Here is a 20,833-nt window from a genome sequence, read left to right on the forward strand (position 1 = left end):
CAGTGTCGCCTTTCATTTGTTGTTTTTCATTTCAGGTTGGATCTATTTCCTATTCTGACCAGGTAAGAACCAGGTGACTTGATTTGTCCTGAAACATAAAACAGTAGGGTTAAATTAAAAGAGGATGCCCTTTATAATCCAAATGACAGTATGAACAAATGTGTTTTTGTTCAGTTTTGGATGACCGAGGATCTTCAAAGCTCCCGTGTCCTCACCCTGCAGCCCTCTGACGTGTTCACACACGGGTTCTGAGTGAATAATGACATTTGTTTGTGTTTTCCTGCTTTGGACGATGTTGGCTTTTCTTCCACACATATTTCACATCACCTCTGACCTGATGGGGTCATCAGCCTCTGTCAGAGCAGAATCGAGGTGGTGGGGGCTCAGAAATCACGGTTGAGCAAATCCAGAGAAAGTAAGGGAGGGGACTTTGACTTTATCGTTGTCTAAGTTTAGATCTGGCTCACAGTCGGCTTCTCAAGTAACAAGGCTGCAGGCTCATTTCAGAGACTGCACAGACAGAAAAACAGCTCTACACCAAGCTTTACGGAGACGAAACGGCCCGTTAAAATCAGAAAAGACCCGGGTTATTAATGCCAGGCTCTGCCCCTTAACAGGATCCTTCAGAGCAGAGACGCTCAGGGAAATGTAGACACCACCTGGACTATCCTCTGTGGAAACGTTCCTCACAGCAGTTTACCTCCTTCTACCTGCAAGATGAGCGAGGAAGCCGAGCCGCGAGGCGACCCGTCCTCAAACTCTGAGTCCAAGCAACAGGCGCCACATTTTCTACGAGACGTCATCTTTCACGGCAAGTTTAAGGTGAGTTTCAACCCTGAACTTGGAGGAACATCCAGAAATGGCAGCAGTGGTGTCAAAGCAGAGATGAGGAGGACAGAGCAGCTGGACAGGGAACGAACCTGTTAGTTCAGGTGGCTCTGGTTCTACTGGACTCAAAGAACCCCACCGGCACCATTTATTTTAAGAGTCATTTTCATTGCTTTGACTGAATCTTCATCATCACTGACGTTTGACTGAAAATATTCCGACCAGTCTGATTAAACTTCAGGATGGCAGTGAAGATCCCAAATTTTCAGAGGATAAATATATCCGGCTGATCTTTTGCCAAAATTAGGCCGAAGAAAAATCAACTCCCCTGACAGATCGTTCCTTTTCATGTCGCAGTGGGCCGTTTAAACCGCATCAGAAGTGGTTGTTGTTCTCACGCTGATTAATAAGAGGAAACGATGGTGCAGCACTGCAGATCGTGTCCTGCAGGTTTCCCGCCTCCTTTATGTCCAGATATCATAAACATGAGGTCGTTCATCAGCTGGTTTCCTGACCTCCGTACCATTGCTTCTGCCTCCAGCTGAGCTCCATCTAGGGTTGCCACCCGTCCCGTAAAATACGGAATTGTCCTTTATTTGAGAAAAAAATGTTGCGTCCCGTATTGAACTAATACAGGACGCGATTTGTACCGTATTTTCATTAACTTTTACACCATATTCTAGTTGAATTATTGAAATAAATTAACCTTTACACCAAATTCTAGTTGAATTATTGAAATAAGTAACTTTTACACCAAATTCTAGTTGAATTATTGAAATAAATTAACTTTTACACCATATTCTAGTTGAATTATTGAAATAAATTAACGTTTACACCATATTCTAGTTGAATTATTGAAATAAATTAACTTTTACACCATATTCTTCACCTGCAGGCTATATTATACATCTGGGCTGATGTGGACATACAGAGCATATAGGAGGCTATTTCAGTTGCTAGTATGGCTGGCTGTCTGTACAGTCATGCAAGTTCAATGCTATTAAAGCACTTTAAACTTTAAATCAAAGCATTTTGTTTTTTCATATAAAATAAACACATTTTTATTCAGTTTAGAAGTTTAGGGGCTTTTTTTTGGCTCCTGCGCTGCTGAAATCAGGGCGTCCCTTATTTCTATTTCTGAAAGGTGGCAACCCTAGCTCTAACCTCTAATTCAAAGTACTTAATTAATCTAATTAATTAATTAATTAAGTGATTACGAGAAAAGTTACTCCTGGAAACGACTTTAGAACACAGAGAACACATGTAGACAATGACAAACACGTGGCACTGATAGAACACACGTAGAACACACGGAGAACATGCTCTAGTTAGCTCAGTTGAAACCTGACTCTCGTGCAGCTGTGAGCTGCAGAGATCCTACAGGAAGCGCTGCAGCGCCGTCTGGGACCTTCCTTCATGTGTGGGAAGAAGATTTCTGTAAAGGCCAAGAGGCAACATCTGGACTGCTAACTGATGTGACCCCAGAAAAATGGAGGTGCAGTTCCTCTACTGACAACTAGGGCTGAAAACGGCGTCTATTTCCTTTGACCACCCTGTAAAATTGACCTTGAAACAGTTTCAGTGAACGTGACATCTGGGCCATGAGCAGAGATCTAACAGAGAATAATTATTCTGATTTTGAAGACGGTATGGCTCAAGGTTCTTGGGGGGTTGGGGGCTCCAACTAACCTGATTCAAATAAATGGATCACCATCAGCTTGACCCATTCTTTTGAGTCAGGTGTGATGGAGCAGAGCAAAATCTCAGTCATTCAAGACAGTGGCCCATGAGGACTGTAACTGGACTATAACTGGAGAATGTGGATGTTTTACCAACGTTACTACAACATCACAGTCAAGCTGAGCTACAATATGCAGCCTAACTGGATTAAGGGTCATTTTAAGATGACGCTTAATTGTTTAGCTTCTGTTGGGAAACTGTGGGACTTCCTGCCATCATGGTATTCTCCAGAGGTCCAACAACCGTCATCAGAGACATCTGGGTGACGTCACGCACTGCAAAAACTCAAAATCTTACCAGGAATAATTGTCTTATTTCTAGTTAAAATGTCTCATTTTTAGTCAACAAATCTCAGTCATTACCAGAAAAATAACTTATTTGACAATTTTCACCTGTTTCAAGTACATTTTCACTTGAAATAAGTAAAAGAATCTGCCAGTGGGACAAGATTTATCTTCTCATTACAAGCAAAAAAATCTTGTTCCACTGGTAGATTTTTCTACTTACAGTATTTTAAGTAAAAATCTACTTGAAACAGGTGAAAATTGTTTTTTTTTTCCAGTGATGAGTCTTGTTTTAAGTGTAATGAGATTTTTTTGACTGAAAATGAGACATTTTAACTAGAAATAAGACAAATATTTCTTGTTAAGATTTTGAGTTTCTGCAGTGCGGTTGATGGTGAGGAGCAGCCGGTGGAGCAGAGAAGCAACGATGCTGAACGCTGGTTCCTGACACAACGTGATTAAAGCTGATCGCTTTCGTGAGGTTTCAGAGTGATCACAAATTAATAATACTTGAATAGTTATTGATGAATTAATTAATCAAAAATCTTAAAGGAAAATTATCACTACAGAGTTAATGATTTAAAACAAGATTAAATTAAATCAAAATAAACATTAGGTTCGAGAGCATAGTAGATGCTCTGCTGTGTTGCTCCTGGCAACAACAAGCACAGACATGCGCGTCGGCAGGTTGTTCAGGCATCTGCTGGTCCCCCTTAAGGCGAGGCGAGGCAAGTTTATCTGTATATCACAATTCAACAACAAGATGATTCAAAGTGCTTTACAGAGACAATATAGTAGAAATAAAAAGTATGATTTAAAATGTACGCAAAAAGACAGAAAGAAAAAAAGATCAACAGATACAATCAGATAAAAGTTTCTAAACTCAAGTTTAAAAGTTAAACTGCAGATTCTGATCTTTATTCAGGTGCAGCTGAGAACAGGTGAGTCTTCAACCTGGACTTAAATAAACGGGGTGTTTCAGCTGATCTGAGGCTTTCTGGGGGTTTGTTCCAGACATGTGGAGCACAGAAGCTGAATAAAGCTTCTCTATGTCTGGTTCTGACTCTGGGAACTGATAAAAAACTGGTACCAAATGACCAGAGGGGTCTGGAATTTCATACCGGGTCAGGAGGTCCCTGATGTATTCTGGTCCTGGACCATTCAGAGCTTTATAAACCAGCATCAGAACTTTAAAGTCTGTCCTCTGATGGACAGACAGCCAGTGTAAAGACCTCAGCGCTGGACTGATGTGGTCCACCGTGTTGGTCTCAGTGAGGACTGGAGCAGCAGAGTTCTGGATGAGCTGCAGGTGTTTAACTGTATGATTTTTAAGGTGGATTGTAAAGAAGCTGTTACAATAATCAAGCTACTAAAGATGAATGCATGGAGTAGCTCCAGGTCCTGCTGAGACATCAGATCCTTTAACCTTGATATATTCTTAAGGTGATAGTAGGCTGACTTTGTTATTCCTTAATGTGTTTTTCAAAATGTAGGTCCCAGTCCATCACTACACTGGCTGGTGGTTTTTAGGTGTATAGATCGAAGCTCTGTGGTGAGCTGTAATCGTTTCTCTTTTGCTCCAAAGCCAATTACCTCAGTTTTGTTTTTGTTTAACTGGAGAAAGCTGTCACTTTTTTTTTCCACAGTTTTGGTGTTTAATTCCTGTTTCATTCTTGTGTTTCATCTGCCCTGATCGTGTGCACCTGTGTCTCGTCAGGATATCTGTGTGTATCTGGTCTTGCCTTCCCTTTGTTCCCTGCTGGTCCCTACTGTTTTCATGTTAGTTATTTGGATTTTGTCACATTGAGGCTTTTGTGGTTTTTGTAAATCCTGCTCAGCAGCGTTTTTGTTTTTGTTGAGAAAACAAACCACGTTTTCGGGAGCTCCTGCCTCCTCGTCTCCTGCATCTGAGTCCTACTGAGCCTCATCTTAGTGACGGGTAGATGAGGCCATAGATATATATAAAGCCTTTATATATATCTATGGTAAGGCGTCATGAAGCGTTTTTACACTTTGCCAACCTGTGTCGATACTGTGTCACTGAATACTGCCCCCTGCTGGACCTTAAGAATCCCTGCAGGCAACCAAGTTGACGGTCAACTGACACTGATTTGATGATTTAGTAGATATACAATGATATAATTTAAGTCATTCAATTTTATGTTTTATTATTTAATATCATCATATTAAATATTTAGATTTTTTTTTATACAGTCAATAAATAATGTGAACATGTATCATAAAAAAATCTAAGTGAACGTGTTATGATGTGGATGCTTGAGAACTGGAACTTTTTTTTTTTTTTTTTTTTTTTAACAAATTTTTATTCCAAAAAGTACGTTTTTCCAACGTTTTAAAGTTGAGTCTGATGCGCTTCTTTGATGCTACTTCTCCAGCTGTGGAGAACACCCACTCACACAGCACAGATGAGGCTGGAGTGCAGAGGAAGTGTGATGACAGCTGGGAGAGGTTTGGATAGAGGATCTTGTGGTGGTTCCAGTATCTCAGAGGATCCCGGGTCCTAGCAGTATCGCCCTCTGCCAGGTATCGCTGCACCTCCTGGATGGCGTCAGCTGTGGCACTTTTGGTCTGCCTGCCCACTAAAAAACAACAACCTGGCATTTTAGCATATGATTTCCAAACCAAAACATGCCTGAAGTGGATGCAGACAGCTGTTGTGAGGAAGGTCCTGGCTGGGGCTCATTTGTGTGTCCAATTACAGACCGCAGTCTAATTATTCCCTCATTGCACTTGGAGGAACTGCTGGACTTGAGTGATTTAAATCTGGGGTCTAGAAGTGTTGCTAGGGTCAACACACTTAATGACTTCAGACTGAAAGCAGCATCTGATGCGACGCTTCAGGTGTTCATGTAGGTTGTGTGGCTGGCCGTGTGTCAAGATATAGCATTTAAATCATTGGGATGACCTTTGACCCTGACACTCACCTCTCTTCAGACAACTCAACTGTAGCTTGATGGAAAGGAGCAAGCACAAGAAGTGTATGATGGTATACTTATCAGCTGTAAGTGGAGTCAGATCTGTTTTTAGAGAGGCCAGAGATACCCACAACTCATAAATTGAGACAATGTGCAGTGCGAATTGAGTGCCGAATTTGAAACTGTCTGGTGGATGTTTGGTGCTGCGTGAGTCACAAAACATTGTACTTTATTGGTTCTGGCCCAGTCCTCCATCATGCCCTTTTTTGACTTGGGCCAGATTGTGAGCAGTGTGACTTTGTGGAGAGTGTTGCACTCCCAACACAGACGTACACCACTGCACATCCTCATTAATGCAGTAACAGGTAAGCCTCCATATTCATAGATGTCCACACATCAGCTGTTGTACTCACTGCCACGGCTTTACTGCTGTACTTCCATTTTCTATCTGGGACTATTTTGTATCTGGGACTTCATCTCATGCCCCTCAGCACTGAGGTGGAGGTTTTATTTAAATAAGAAAGTTTTGTCGAACAAATGTGACATTTAACCTGCAGGAAATAATATGAACTGTAAACTAAGAGTCAATTTGAAATGAATTTGAATTCAAAAAGATCAAGTGGAAACTCTGAGGAACAGGACGAAACAACAAGGATTCCATCCATCCATCCATCCATCCATCCATCCATCCATCCATCCATCCATCCATCCATCCATCCATCCATCCATCCATCCATCCATCCATCCATCCATCCATCCATCCATCCATCCATCCATCCATCCATCCATCCATCCATCCATCCATCCATCCATCCATCCATCCATCCATCCATCCATGCGGGGGCAGCAGCCTCAGCATAGATGCCCAGACTTCCTTCACCCCAGACACTTCCTCCAGCTCTTCCTCCAGCTCTTCCTCCAGCTCTTCCGGGGGGAGTCCGAGACGTTCCCAGGCCAGCCGAGAGACATACAGTAGTCTCTCCAGCGTGTCCTGGGTCTTCCCTGGGGTTTCCTCCCGGAAGGACATGCCTGGAACACCTCCCTAGGGAGGTGGGACATGCCTGGAACACCTCCCTAGGGAGGTGGGACATGCCTGGAACACCTCCCTAGGGAGGCGTCCAGGAGGATCCGGTACAGATGCCCGCGCTACCTCAGCTGACTCCTCTCAATGTGAAGGAGCAGCGGCTCGACTCCTCCCGAGCGACTGAGCTTCTCACCTTACCTCTAAGGGAGATAAAAAAAACAAATACCTTATTTTCCGATATGAGATCAAAATAGTCCCAAACGGCGGAAACCTTCCTTTTTGGTTGAGGCTGCTCCATAATTCGGGATGAATTAAATGATATTCCACAAAACATCAGCGATTCTTTTGGCAGAAGCATCAGATAGGCATCTTTTTTAACACAATTTGGCGCGTCGATGTCAGTTGATACAGTGCGTGTATTGCTCAAGTGACCAAGTGATATACAGGGTTCTGCTCTATGAGCACGATGCGTGCGCCGACACATCGCTGTTGCCGGACCCATCACTACCTCATCGTGATAAAAGTTGTGGCGCATCCAGTCATTAATGTCCTCAATGCATTAACCAAGAGCCTGTACAGGGCCTCGGTCTCCTGGTGACATTGTTATATACTCACCAAAAAAGCACAGCAGAGGATGTACTTCCTGCGGCAGCTGAAGAAATTCAACCAGCCAAAGACAATGATGGTGCAGTTTTACACGGCCATCATTGAGTCCATCCTCACCTCCTCCATCACCATCTGGTACGCTGCTGCCACTGTGAAGGACAGGAGCAGGCTGCAGCGTATCATCCGCTCTGCAGAGAAGGTGATTGGCTGCAATCTTCCATCTCTCCAGGACCTGCACGCCTCCAGGACCCTGAAGCGTGCAGGAAAGATTGCAGCAGACCTCTCCCACCCCGGACACAAACTGTTCCAGACTCTTAAACTTAAACTTAAACTTTATTTATTTGTATAGCGCCAAATCATACAATATAAAATGCAACACATGGTGCTTTACATGCAAAATAAAATAACAATAAAAAACACAATTTAAAACATTCCATACGACCCCACCCCCCACGCGTACACACACACTCACTCACACTCATATACATGTGCACACACTCACACGCCCACACCCACACACACACACACACACACAATAAGTGGACTGGTGACATGGCTTAGCACTAACGATCCAGGTGAGGAAAACACTACCTATGGGTGGCCGTCCACACTGAGAAGCTCCACCGACCACGACCACCAGAAGCATCGCCACAGAGACCCCCCCAACCCGGGCAGACCGGGGCAGACCCCACACAGAAGGTGGGGCCCCCCCCCAGCTACCCAGGCCTGAGGGACCCCCATGACGACACCCCCATGGGCGGAGCAGGCACACCTCCCAGTGTGAACGACCCCCCTGAGGAAACACTGGAGCTAAAAACTAAAAGATTAAAAGAAAGTAAAAAATGCCTAAAAGTGTAAAATTTTAGAGAAATATATATAAAACTTAAGATGAATAATAAATAACATAAAGTAAAAAGTCACTAAAATGGATTAAAGTTTTAGAGATGATAAAAGAGCTAAAGAAGTACACACAATACATAGCTAAAAACACTAGGTAAATGAGATCAGATAAAAGCCAAACTAAAAAGGTGTGTCTTGAGCCTCCTTTTAAAAGTATCAACGTTCTCTGCGGTCCTGAGGTTCTCTGGCAGGCTGTTCCATAAAGAGGGGCCATAATGGCTGAATGCAGCCTCACCGTGGGTTTTGGTCGCGGTTCGGGGAATGGTTAAAAGGCCGGTGCCAGAGGACCTCAGGGTCCGTGAGGGTTGATACAGTAAAAGCAGATCAGATAAATAAGATGGCCCAAGACCGTTAAGACACTTAAAAACCAGTAAAAGAACCTTAAAATCAATCCTGAAACGGACGGGGAGCCAATGCAGCGATTTTAAAACAGGTGTAATGTGCTCCCGCCCTCTGGTCCTCATCAGCACGCGAGCGGCTGAGTTCTGTAATAGCTGTAGGTTCTTAATACTCTTTTTAGGAAGACCAGAGAGCAGGGCATTACAATAATCTAAACGACTAGAGATAAAAGCATGCATCAGCACCTCCGTGCTGGCCTGAGAGAGAAACGGGTGGACTCTGGCTATGTTCTTAAGATGGTAAAAACCTATTTTCGTAATATTCTTTATGTGTGGAATAAAAGTGAGCTCAGAGTCAAAAATAACACCCAGGTTCTTTACACGTTGCGAAGGTTTAAAATCTTGTAGTTTTGGTAAAAGTTTCTCTCTCTGGCCTTCAGGACCAATAACTAAAACCTCTGTTTTGTCCTGGTTGAGCTGTAGGAAATTATCTGCCATCCATGACTTAATATCTAAAATACAGTTAAAAAGGGCATCAAGTGGCCCTGTGTCATCAGGAGACACGGCGATGTACAGCTGTGTGTCGTCAGCGTAGCTGTGGAAGCTGATGCCGTGTCTCCTGATGACGTCCCCAAGGGAAGCATGTAAAGGTTAAAAAGAAGCGGACCTAAAATTGACCCTTGGGGGACCCCACACTTAATTTCATGCATTCTGGAGGAACATGTATCCAAACTTACAAAGAAAGATCGATCTGTGAGATAGGAGCGGAACCAGTTAAAAACAGCACCAGAGAGGCCCACCAGGTGCTTCAGTCTGTTTAATAAAATGTGATGGTCTACTGTATCGAAGGCGGCACTAAGATCCAGTAGAACCAAGACTGTCAGTTTGCGGTTATCTAAATTGCACCTGATGTCATTTAAAATCTTTAAAAGGGCTGTCTCGGTGCTGTGGTTCATCCTAAAGCCAGACTGAAATTTCTCTGAAATATTGTTTCTTATTAAAAAATAATTTACTTGGTTAAAAACCAGCTTTTCTAAAATCTTACTTAAAAAGGGTAAGTTGGATACAGGTCTGTAGTTATTAAAAATGCTGTGATCTAAATTACTCTTCTTCAGAAGGGGCTTCACCACCGCCATTTTAAAGGCGGCAGGGAAGACACCCGTCTGAAGAGAGTAATTTACTATATTTAAAATATGTTCCTCAAAGAATTCATAAAATGTCTTTAAAAGTGATGTGGGAATGGGATCTAAAAGGCAGGTTGTTGGGTTTACCTGGGAGAAAACTCGACCAAGTGTCCTCGCATCAACCAGGGCAAAACTCTCCAGTGTTTCCTCGGGTAAAAGCAACTGTCCAGATGTGTTAAAAATGACATTTTGATGTGGTAAAAGACTGGACCTAATGTTGTCAATTTTACTTCTGAAGTGGTCTGCAAAATCCTCACAAAGATTGTCTGTTGGTGGTTGTGAGGAATTCTTAAAATGTACATTTGTTAAAAGATCGAAGGTGGAGAAAAGAAATTTAGAATTGTTTTTATTGTCTGTAATGAGTTTTGAGAAATGGGCAATTCTTGCTTGTTTGACGGTTTTATTGTAGGATTTGAGTTGATCACGAAATATCTGATAATGTATTGTAAGTTTGCTTTTTCTCCACCTTCTCTCAGCACTCCTGCATTTTCTTTTTGATTTTTTGACTTCCTCAGTTCTCCATGGGGGTGTAGGCTTAGTTTTTATAGTTTTTGTTAAAAGTGGAGCAACTGAGTTCAGAGTGGATTCTAGTTTCCTGTTAAAATTATCAACAATAAAATCACATGATGCAGGTAAAACATCAGCAGGAGTGCTCTGTAAAATCTCTTCCCTCTGGCAGGAGGCTGCGGTCCATCAGGACCAAAACCTCACGCCACAAGAACAGTTTTTTCCCGTCTGCAGCTGTCCTCGTCAACAAGGCCCCGGTCCCCCCTCCCTCCCGTCTACCAAGGACTGCCCCCCCATCCCACTCTATGTTACATTAACGTAAATATTCCAACCCCGTAACATTTGTACAGACTCACATCCGGCACTTTAGAAACCCCATATTGTACATTTCTGTTTATATTGTTCATTTCTGTTTATACATTTTATCTGTCATCTGTCATCCTACGTCACTTTTTGTAAAGACTCAGATCCAGCACTTTTTAATCCTCATATTGTACATTTCTGTTTATTTCTGTTTATACATTTTATTTTATTCTATCTCTTATTTTATCTCTATATATTTGTTTGTTTTTATATTTTTATTTTTATTGTATTGCACCAATCACCACAACAAATTCCTTGTGTGTGTTAACAAACTTGGCAATAAACCCCCTTTCTGATTCTGATTCTGATATTCTGATATATATATATATATATATATATATATATATATATATATATATATATATATATATATATATATATATATATATATATATATATATATATATATATATACATATACATACATATATAATTTGTGCCAGTGGGAGCATGTACTGTAGATGTTAAACAGAAGAGGTCCCAGGATGGAACCTTGGGGAACTCCACATGTGATTCTTGTCTGTTCAGATGTAAAGTTACCTATTGTCACAAAGTACTTCCTGTTCTCTAAGTATGTTTTGAACCAGTTTAGTACAGGTCCGGAAAAACCCGCCCAGTTCTCCAGTGGTTTTAATAAATTGTGGTCACCTGTATCAAATGCAGCACTGAGATCCAGTAAAACCAAGACCGACATGTTTCCACCGTCTCTATTCAGACATATGTCATTAAACGCTTTGGTCAGCCCGTCTCAGTGCTGTGGTGCTGTCTAAAACATGACTGGAAGGCATCATAGCAGTTGTTTTGTGTTTAAAAATTGATTTACCTCTTGAAAACCGCTTTTCAATTATCTTACTTAAAAATGGGAGATCTGAGATTTGTAGTTGTTCATTTGTGTCTTGTCAAGATTATCGTTTTTCAGCAGAAGTTTAATTACAGCTGTTTTTAGTCACTCTGGAAACACACCTGATATTAAGGAGAAGTTTACCATCAGTACCAGGTCTGATTCCAAAACCTGTTGACAGGATTTCTAAACAGGAAGAGGAGGAGTTCAGCTGACCTCAGATGTCCTCCAGGTCTTTGCTGTTAATGGGTTGAAACTGCATCATGGTGTTAGTGATGATGTCAGAGAAGTAGGACTTCCTGAATTCCTCAGTAGTAAATTATAAGAGTTACATTTTCTCTTTATAGACGTCATAATGAACCTGGAGGTTTGTTTTTCTCCATCTACGCACAGTTTCACCACGGAGACTTCTTCCTTCCAGAGATAACCTTCACCTTAATGGGAACAATAGTATCCATAACATTATGTTTTATCATGGAAGCTACTGAAGAGCTCATTCGCTGAACCCCCGGACAGGGCAGGTGTTAGTGAAAAATACCTGGTTTTAAAGATTTCTCTACTGTTTTCAGTTGTACACCGTTTAGAGATCACTGTTGAGACATTTGGGTCCACGGAAATTGTCCTCTCAAAGAAGACAGGAGTGATCAGACATGCCCACATCAGACATGGTAACCTTGGAGATGCTCAGACCTTCAGAGATCAATAAGTCTTCTGCTGGTCCCTCAGAAGTATGTTTTCTCAAAAATCTGGTCAGAGGAATGGCTTGAGGAATGCTTCTTTAGCCACGATTGAGTGAAAAACACAAAACCGATTTCCCCCGAATCTTCCAGCTGTCTCTCTTTTAGGGGGAAATATTCAGATTTACATCCTGGTAATCAATGAAAAATGGTTCTGTAACACCTCTCCCCTCTTGATCTCCATGTCCTCTCGTCAGTGTCTCCTATCAAGTTTCCTGAATTGGGGGGTTATTCCAGGTGTTGCTTTGTCACGACTACCCACCATAATAGATATAACAGGTCCTGAATCACAAGGAAACTAGTCAAGCACAGTCATTTAAACCAGCCCTGAAAAGAGTTTTCAAATCAGAGAGAAAAACAGTAGAAAGATGATGCAAAAACAGATGGGAGAAGTCTGGAGCCACAGCTGTTTGTCAACCAACCAACCAGACAGGCTGTTACTGTTGTTGGTGCTGCACACGAAGAAAACAGGCGGATTAAAGTTCTCAGGTTTATGTCAAGCAGGTGAAAGGAAAAAGTACTTAGTGCCATTGAAACGGATTCACACAAAGTCTTCCCTTCTGGTATTAATCTTGAAAGCACATTTTAAAACTTTCATAGTTATATGTTTGTAAAGTCGCATATTATTTGTGGAATAAGTTCCTAAAAAGTTAAGAGACCGGAGCCGCGTCGGCGGTTAAAAGCAGATCTTGAATCTTAGACACCAAAGCTCATGTTTAATTATAGATGCTGTAATATGGCTGGTGTCAAAATGTAGACACTACACACAGCTGATATTTAATATTTTACACTGGTGTTAACTTTCAAAGCTGGTGTTGGATTTTAGACCGTCTAAAGTGATGCTGTGTATGGTTGATGGTCTGGACACATGAAGAGGATGACAGTGATCACGCTGGCAGACGGAGACTGGAGGTGTCAGCAAAAACAGGCCCTCTGCAAGTGAGCCTACCGGTCCATAAATCTTCTCAAAAATGTCTTATTTCAAGAGAAACATGTTTGGGGTAAGAAAAACTTTATTGACTTGAGTTATTCAAATGAGCAAAATAAACTAAAATAGACTTTTAATTTTCTTGAAACAAGGCATTTATTTATTTATTTTAACTTTTTGAGAAACCAGTTTTTGCCGTGCAGGCAGGAGAAGCCCAAATAGGAGGTTTATGGACGTGAAAATATGTGTAATTGGTTGGTGTGACAGAAGGAGATGGAGAAGACAGGGAGATGGGGGGAGATGGAAACGGGGGATCTGCTGTTGTGACCCCTGCATGGAGACACAGAGGAGGAAGTGTTCGGTTGTCGACTGTATGAGAGCAGCCTTAAACAGACAGATGCGAACAGACAGCGAAAAGTAGATGCTGAACATGTAATGGTTAATTTCCTGCATTTACACACGTGGACAAATTTGTTGGTTTCCTTCCATTAAAGAAAAACCTACAATGGTCACTCAAGTAACTTGAAACTGCCAAATGGAACGATACAATAATTCAATAACTCCTATCTTAGTAATTTAATTATTTAAACTAAATTAATACAGTAATAATATGTGATACTGTTTGAAGATTGGGTATTCAAACAGTATTAGGTCACAAACAAGAATACCCTACTCAGACTTTCAGCTGCTGTCTAACACAGTTGACCACAACATTTTGCTGTCCATACTCTCGAAGAAGTCAAAGCATATTTGAATCTTTTCTCTCAGAGTGCCCCTCACTGTGTCAGAAAACAAGCGTCCATACGTCATGTTCTCTCCACAGGAGAGTGGCATGAGCTCTCTTAGGTTGGTTGAAGAGCAGACATGCTGCTTTATTCTGGATCATTGCAGAGGTTTAACTGAGCACGCAGGGAGGCCGACCAACAAGGAATTACAGTAGTCAACGCATGACATGACCAGAGCCTGAACCAAGAGCTTTGTCGTTTGTTCTGTGAGGTAGGGAGTGATTCTCCTGATGCTGTAAAGCGCAAATTAACAAGATCGGGAAACTGGTGCAACATGGTCCTTAGAGGTCAGATGTGCGCACAAGTGTGGTGGAATCCAACTGCATGCTAATCTGAGGAGGTAAGGAATGACTGGCTCTACAGACAATAGCTCAGTCTTGGACAGATTTAGCTAAAGGTGGTGGTCATTCATCCCTGCAGAGATATCAGAAAGACTGGCCGATATTCGCATTGAGACGGCAGTGTCGCCAGGTGGGAGGGAAAGGGAGAGCTGGGTGTCATCGGCATACAGTAGCAGTGGTAGGAGAAGCCATGAGAGCTGATGGTTTCACCTAGTGAGATGGTGTCCTGATGTAGTCTGGATGTTAAAGTCTACCGTGTGGACCCATGACCACCATATCCTCTACTGATGTGGGGGATGGCAGACAAACTGCAGAGCATCTGGCACTACAGAATTATTTCAGCATATACATCCAATAACTTTCATTCCTCCCGGGTCAGGTGTTTGGGGCCGCAGCCAGAGCAGACAGGCCCAGACCTGCTGGCCTCCAGCTCCTCTATTGAGCTGTTTCCAGACCAGACAGATTGCATCTGCCCAGGTTGTCCTGGATTTGCCTTGGGAACTTCTCCAGGTTGGACATGACTGGAAAACTTTTCCGGTCAGAAAGAAATTCAATTATAGGCAAATCTGTTTCAACTGCTTTCGTCAAAAAAAAAAGAAAATAATTCTGTGGAGGGTCAGATCCTGAACCACACTGGAACCAGGTTAAATCTGATTCTGGTCCATCTGTGTCTTGGTGAGGTTGCTGTAGTTTGAGCTGTAGAAATCTGCACTCAAAATGCAGCCAGAGGTAGCGGGCTGAGGTCGTGACATAGCTCATAATTCACGCACTATTTATGTCTCACTGAATTTCTTGGAAGCGTGACAGTGTCCACAACAGCTGCTTCATCTACTATGGCATGCAAGTGCAACTACACTTCCAGAAAGCACAAATCTCTTTTCCAGAGTATTCAGGAAATCGGGGGAGGTTCTGCACTGCTGAGCAGGATGGAATATGTGAATGGGCGTGATGTTGGTGATTTTTGGCACATTGTGATAGAAAAGTGAGAACAACAGTCTGAGGGACCATAGATGTGCCTTCAAAACTGCAGCTCTGCCATAAAAGCAGAAGACAAAATTATGTTTTCACACAAATCCTGGTTTTTAACTCAGCTCCAGAGGGACATTGTGACCATTCGGTCACTTACATACCAGTATATTAATGTTAGCTACCATTAAAAGTCATTTGAAATAAAGAAAACTCTTCAAAGCAAAAACCAACACACCAAACCATCTGCTTGTTTCAGACTTACACACGGTGAAGGATTGATGTGCCTCATAGTCCCAGATTGTTAATTGCACCCACTTAAATGATCAAAGATGGCAATACAGTATATGACAGAGACCCTAAACTGTGGAGCAACTCAGATCTGATGAGACTGAGAATGAAGACATAACAATAACCACAGGAACCGTCTTGTTTGATAGGCTGGCTTGTAATGGGTTTTGTAGAATAAGAAGTGTTCCAACACGCCATATTTCTCATTATCCAACGGTTTTAGTAGACTGGGTTTTTATGGATAACGATTACTAGATACTACTGCTTTATGACCACTTTCAACGTTTCTGAATTACTCCATCTTTTATGCCAACCGTCAGATGTTTCTCCCCATGAAGAAGCAAAACTCTACAGCTATTTGGGAGATGACAAGAAGTCTAAAAGCTTCACGTAATTTTCCTTGTGTCCTGCTGAAACTACTTTGACAGATCTTTTTTTTGCTGTTTTGTGTGAAAGCTGAGAGTTTGTAGATGCTTCCTGCTTCCTAAACCTCCATCTCTCTATGTCAGCTGCTGAAGGCCCTGACCCCGGAGGAAACCACCCGCTCCCACGACGGCCTCTTCTTCCAGGATGGTCAGCGTCGTGTCGACTACGTCCTCACCTACCCCATCAAGAAGCCGAGTGCAGGCCGCTCCATACGACAGCCGGTGTACCGCCTTACAGAGAACGCTCTGACCCGCAGCATACGCAACAAAGCCCGGAGTCGAAGGGAACCTCCCAGACTCCACCACGCCACACCTTCCTCATCATCGCCACCAGTTGACGTGGAAATGGGTTCCCTTGGAGAAACCCTGAGCAACCATGATGATGAGAAGGCTTTCAGGAGGGAGGAGTTTGAGAGGAAGCTAAGAGACATGGGACTGGAGCTGGAGAAGGACGAAGAAGTGAGTTAACGTCTCTGTTCTGAAATTTAGCACAACTCCTTCTGCAAGAGTCTCAAATCAAGTTTCCATACACATATAGTCATGTTCATGTTTAATTCTGTTGTTGTGTAAAAATATAGTAAAGTGATCTGAATGTAGAGGGTCTCTGCAGCACACAAATCCTCAAATCAACACCAACATAGAGCTATGTGTGTCAAACAAATACAGTTATTATTACTATCATTATAATCACCATCTCTAAAATGATAATAATAATACTACTGCTACTGCTACTACTACTAATACTACTACTACTACTACTACTACTAGTACTAATAACAATAATTTCAATGGTTATTCTTTCAGTAACAATAGTGGTTCTTATCATCACTGTTTACCGCTACCAGCATCATTGTTATATCAAGCCGTCCCAAGCCCCCTTGGGGAAACACTGAACAAAAGGGATGAGTTTACTATCTGAATCAAATCAGATGTAAAACTTTCCTGAAGAAAGCAGTGGGTAAAATACGGATCCACAGGAGGATGAGTTTAGCTGATCCATAATATCCTCCAGGTTTTTGTAGTTGATCGGCTAGAACTGGGTAATTTTGTCCAAATTAAACGTACTTGGATACAGTACTGTTCCTGGACTGTCACCAGCAGGAACTCTCAGTAGATGTTTACTGTCTGACTTCATCAGCGTCTCATGGTTCTGCAGGAATTTTGGTCCATTCTTCTTCCCTACGTTGCTTCAGGTAATTGAGGTTTGTGGACATTCACTTCTACACACCTCTCTGAAGTTCACCACAGCATCTTAACCAAGTTCAGGTCTGGACTTTAACCTGGACTTTGTAAGGCCCAATCCCAATTCCCCTTCACTCGCCCTTCTTTTCTACACTCGCCCTTCTTTTCTTCCCTACCCTCTAAAAAAGAAGGGGGAGATTTTAGGGCACTTGAGATCTAGGGCACTTGGCCCAGGTGCCTGTCCCATTCCCCTACTCCCCCTCGTTTTCATCCCTACCCTGATCAGGAAGCTGAGAGCCAAAAGCTGTTTTAATTTCAGCTGTAGCACTGTTAATATGCCAGTTTATTAAGTTTTAATATTTTTTCAGGCGTAAAAGTAACCGTTAAGATCCCCAACCTGGGCTCAGTTTATCCAAAACTGTTAAGAAATTTGACTCGATGTTTTCGGAGATGAGAATAGTCGCCGCCCCCGGGGAGCAGCAGCAGCTCACAGCCCGAGAAGAGACGTATCCGCCGGGTCAGGCTGCTGCGTCAGCCCCGGGAGAGAAACCTGCAGCTCTGTTGAGAATTACGCTGGCTGAAATAAATCATTTAGGAAGATGTTGGTTTAATATATGAAATCTAACAGTTGAAGCTACGCCTGTTAAGAAATTTGCTCAGAAATTTAGAGATTTCTGTCTGCCGGCTCCGGAGTTTAGGTCCGCGTTAAATCGACGCAGAGCCTACGGCGTAGGGTACGGCGTAGGCTCGTACCCTACGCTCGCCGCGTACATCGACCTAGACCTTACGGCGTAGGTTACGTAACCTATGCCGTAGGCTCTGCGTTGGTGTAACACGGAACCATAAATCCCTTTATTCTGGCGTGATCTTCGGCAAATTTATCTTAAAGTGTGTAAATTACCCAGATAACAGCTGGATTACTTTGTGGTTTCTGAAAACTATTATATCAGAAACATCCAAAACAAATCTGACGAGTCACAGGATTATTTCTGATGAGTCTGCCTGTTTGCCTTCTGTCGGCGAGTCAAATCGACGCAGAGCCTACGGCGTAGCTTACGTAGCCTATGGCGTAGGTTACGTAGCCTACGGCGTAACCTAACAGCCTTTACTCCGGCGCGATTCTTCGTGAACAACGGACAAAAAAGGGATTATGTACATTCACTGAGTGAATATTATGAAAGGAAAATATTACATTTGTCGCTAGAAATGTAATAAAAACGCATTTTTATGCAGAAACTAACTCAAAATATTGATTTATTCACTAAGAAATGTCTGCCATGTTTTTTTTTTTTATTCAGTTTGCAAATGACGACGAAAAGCATTCTGGGCGAAGCTCGTGAAGTCAGCATGTGAAATCACTCGATCCGTTGGGGCTATTCTCAGCCCCTAGCCCTCGATATGCCCACTCCCCCTAGGTGAAAAGAGGAATTGGGACACCACTACCCTCACGGGAACGCGCAAAATTTAGGGGTAGTGAAGAAAACGAGGGCGAGGGGGTCAATTGGGACGCAGCCTAAATCTTCTGCTGTGTTTGGGATAATTTCCTGTCACATGACCCACTTTTGGCCAATCTTTATTTTTTGGACAGATTTTCTCACATTTCTTTCTAGAAGACTCTACTCTGCAAAAACTCAAAATCTTAACAAGAATATTTGTCTTATTTCTAGTTAAAATGTCTCATTTTTAGTCAAAAAAAATCTCATTACACTTAAAACAAGACTCATCACTGGAAAAAACAACAATTTTCACGTGTTTCAAGTAGATTTTCACTTAAAATAAGTAGAAAAAAATCTGCCAGTGAAACAAGATTTTTTTGCTTGTAATGAGAAGATAAATCTTGTCCCACTGGCAGATTTTTCTACTTATTTCAAGTGAAAATTTACTTGAAACATGTGAAAATTGTCAAATAACAAGTTATTTTTCTGGTAATGACTCTTGTTTTAAGTGTAATGAGATTTTTTGACTAAAAATGAGACATTTTAACTAGAAATAAGACAAATATTCCTGGTAAGATTTTGAGTTTTTGCAGTGTACAGATGAGTTACTGGTCCACTTAATGACAGAGAGGTGTCCAGGTCCAGAGCATCATCCCTCTACCACTGTGCTTTACAGTGGCTCTGAGGTGTTTCTGCTGAAATGCTGTTTGGGATTCTCCCAAGATACGCTGGGCATTAACATGTGTTTTACTGATCTCTTTTTGTGGACAGTGATTAGATGAACAGTTCAAATACTGTCCACTGCAACACATAGCAGGTTGATACATGTTGATGAACATGTTGTACATTTAGAATAGTTTTTCATTTCATTTGGAATTTCACATTTTTGATGGGAACCAGTTAACAGACGCGTCAAGGTTTAGGGCTAGAGGTTAGTGGTTAGGGTCTTCTTGGCTCTCGGTGAAGGCGGACCCTTTTACTTCTCCCGCTCCCTCCCATAACTGCCCGGCTTTTGCTCTCTGTCTTGTTCTGTCTTGTTAATCTGTTTTGGGGCCTCTCTCTGCATATTTTCCGAATTCTCAAACCATGGGTCTGGTTAGCTGGTCTCTCCAGGCAACTGACCAAATTCCTTGACGAGAAGACTAGGCAGAGGGGAGCCCTCTTCCCCCAATGGGACGTCTGCAGCTGGATACACGATAGACTCAGTCAGTCAAGGATGTTGAAGATGTCTACATAATTGGATTCCTGATAACAGGATTTCTGCTTTTTGGAGCTGGCCATTACCTGGCATATCGACAAATTCTAAAAACGTCTGCAGCTATTCTGCCCATTTCAAGGCTGCCTGGCGTGTCTGATGGATGTCGTGCTATCAACAGGCGGAAATTGACCACTATTTTGACTGTTTGAAGTCGCCATTGAGATGAACCAGGGACATATAAGGCAAACGGAAAATTACTGGAGTCGGCCTGACCCAAAACAAATGTTGTTATCTGAATCTGGCCCCCGGCTGCCGGCCCTGAAGGCAAGCTAGCTCAAATCTCCCCCTGGATATTCTGCTGATAAGATGCTCTGCCCCCACTAGCCCTCCCCTTTCACAATGGACCCTATGGAAGTGAATCAGAACTCTACCGAGCCGGCTGAAAACACATCGCTGTCAAGGACAATGGCTGATGATCTGGGCCATAGTTCACACACACACACACACACACACACACACACACACACACACACACACACACACACACTGACTGCGTCCTCAGGCACCTGTCTACCCAGGTCTTATGTTGTCTGTTTGTTTATTTGTTCGCTTGAACGGGCTGTACTGGAATTAATGGCCCTTCGGACATAAATAAAGTTAATTGAATTGAATTGAAAATTCCAGTTTAAATAATTTTACTTATTTTATGGGTTTGAGTGTACACATCTCTATTTTCTTGTGGGATGTGTTTCACCTCTAGTAGAGGAACGGGTGATTGAATAGCTGGGAATTGATGGGAATGAAGGTCAATAAAGGGCTGACAAACATTTGTCACATTCATTTTTCTTCAGAAAATATAATCCTTTTTAGGGTACGCCAGCTGCTTCTTCTTGCCTTCCTCCTCTCCTTCTTCCACCAACAGTAGTCCAATATCCATCATGTAGGTCCATCACGTAGGTCCACAGTGCCCCTGATTGTTAAGTCAAGCCCCAA

At 42.4% G+C, this 20,833-nt stretch overlaps 1 protein-coding gene across 4 annotated transcripts in view; it reads left to right on the top strand.

Annotated features, from left to right (window-relative positions):
- Positions 1 to 481: 481 nt before the first annotated feature.
- Positions 482 to 20,833, top strand: part of LOC133444097 (anoctamin-1-like) — a 64,718-nt gene continuing 44,366 nt past the window's right edge. For all 4 annotated transcript variants that reach the window (XR_009782703.1, XM_061721596.1, XM_061721597.1 and 1 more), the window contains exons 1-2: positions 482 to 822; positions 16,109 to 16,483. Coding sequence is in view for 3 of the 4 variants with exons in the window: in XM_061721596.1 (XP_061577580.1) it covers positions 718 to 822; positions 16,109 to 16,483 (480 nt within the window). In the remaining variant the exon portion in view is untranslated. The remainder of the gene's footprint in view (positions 823 to 16,108; positions 16,484 to 20,833) is intronic.

The sequence above is a fragment of the Cololabis saira genome, chromosome 5 (assembly GCF_033807715.1).
Source record: "Cololabis saira isolate AMF1-May2022 chromosome 5, fColSai1.1, whole genome shotgun sequence".
Lineage (NCBI taxonomy): Eukaryota > Metazoa > Chordata > Actinopteri > Beloniformes > Belonidae > Cololabis > Cololabis saira.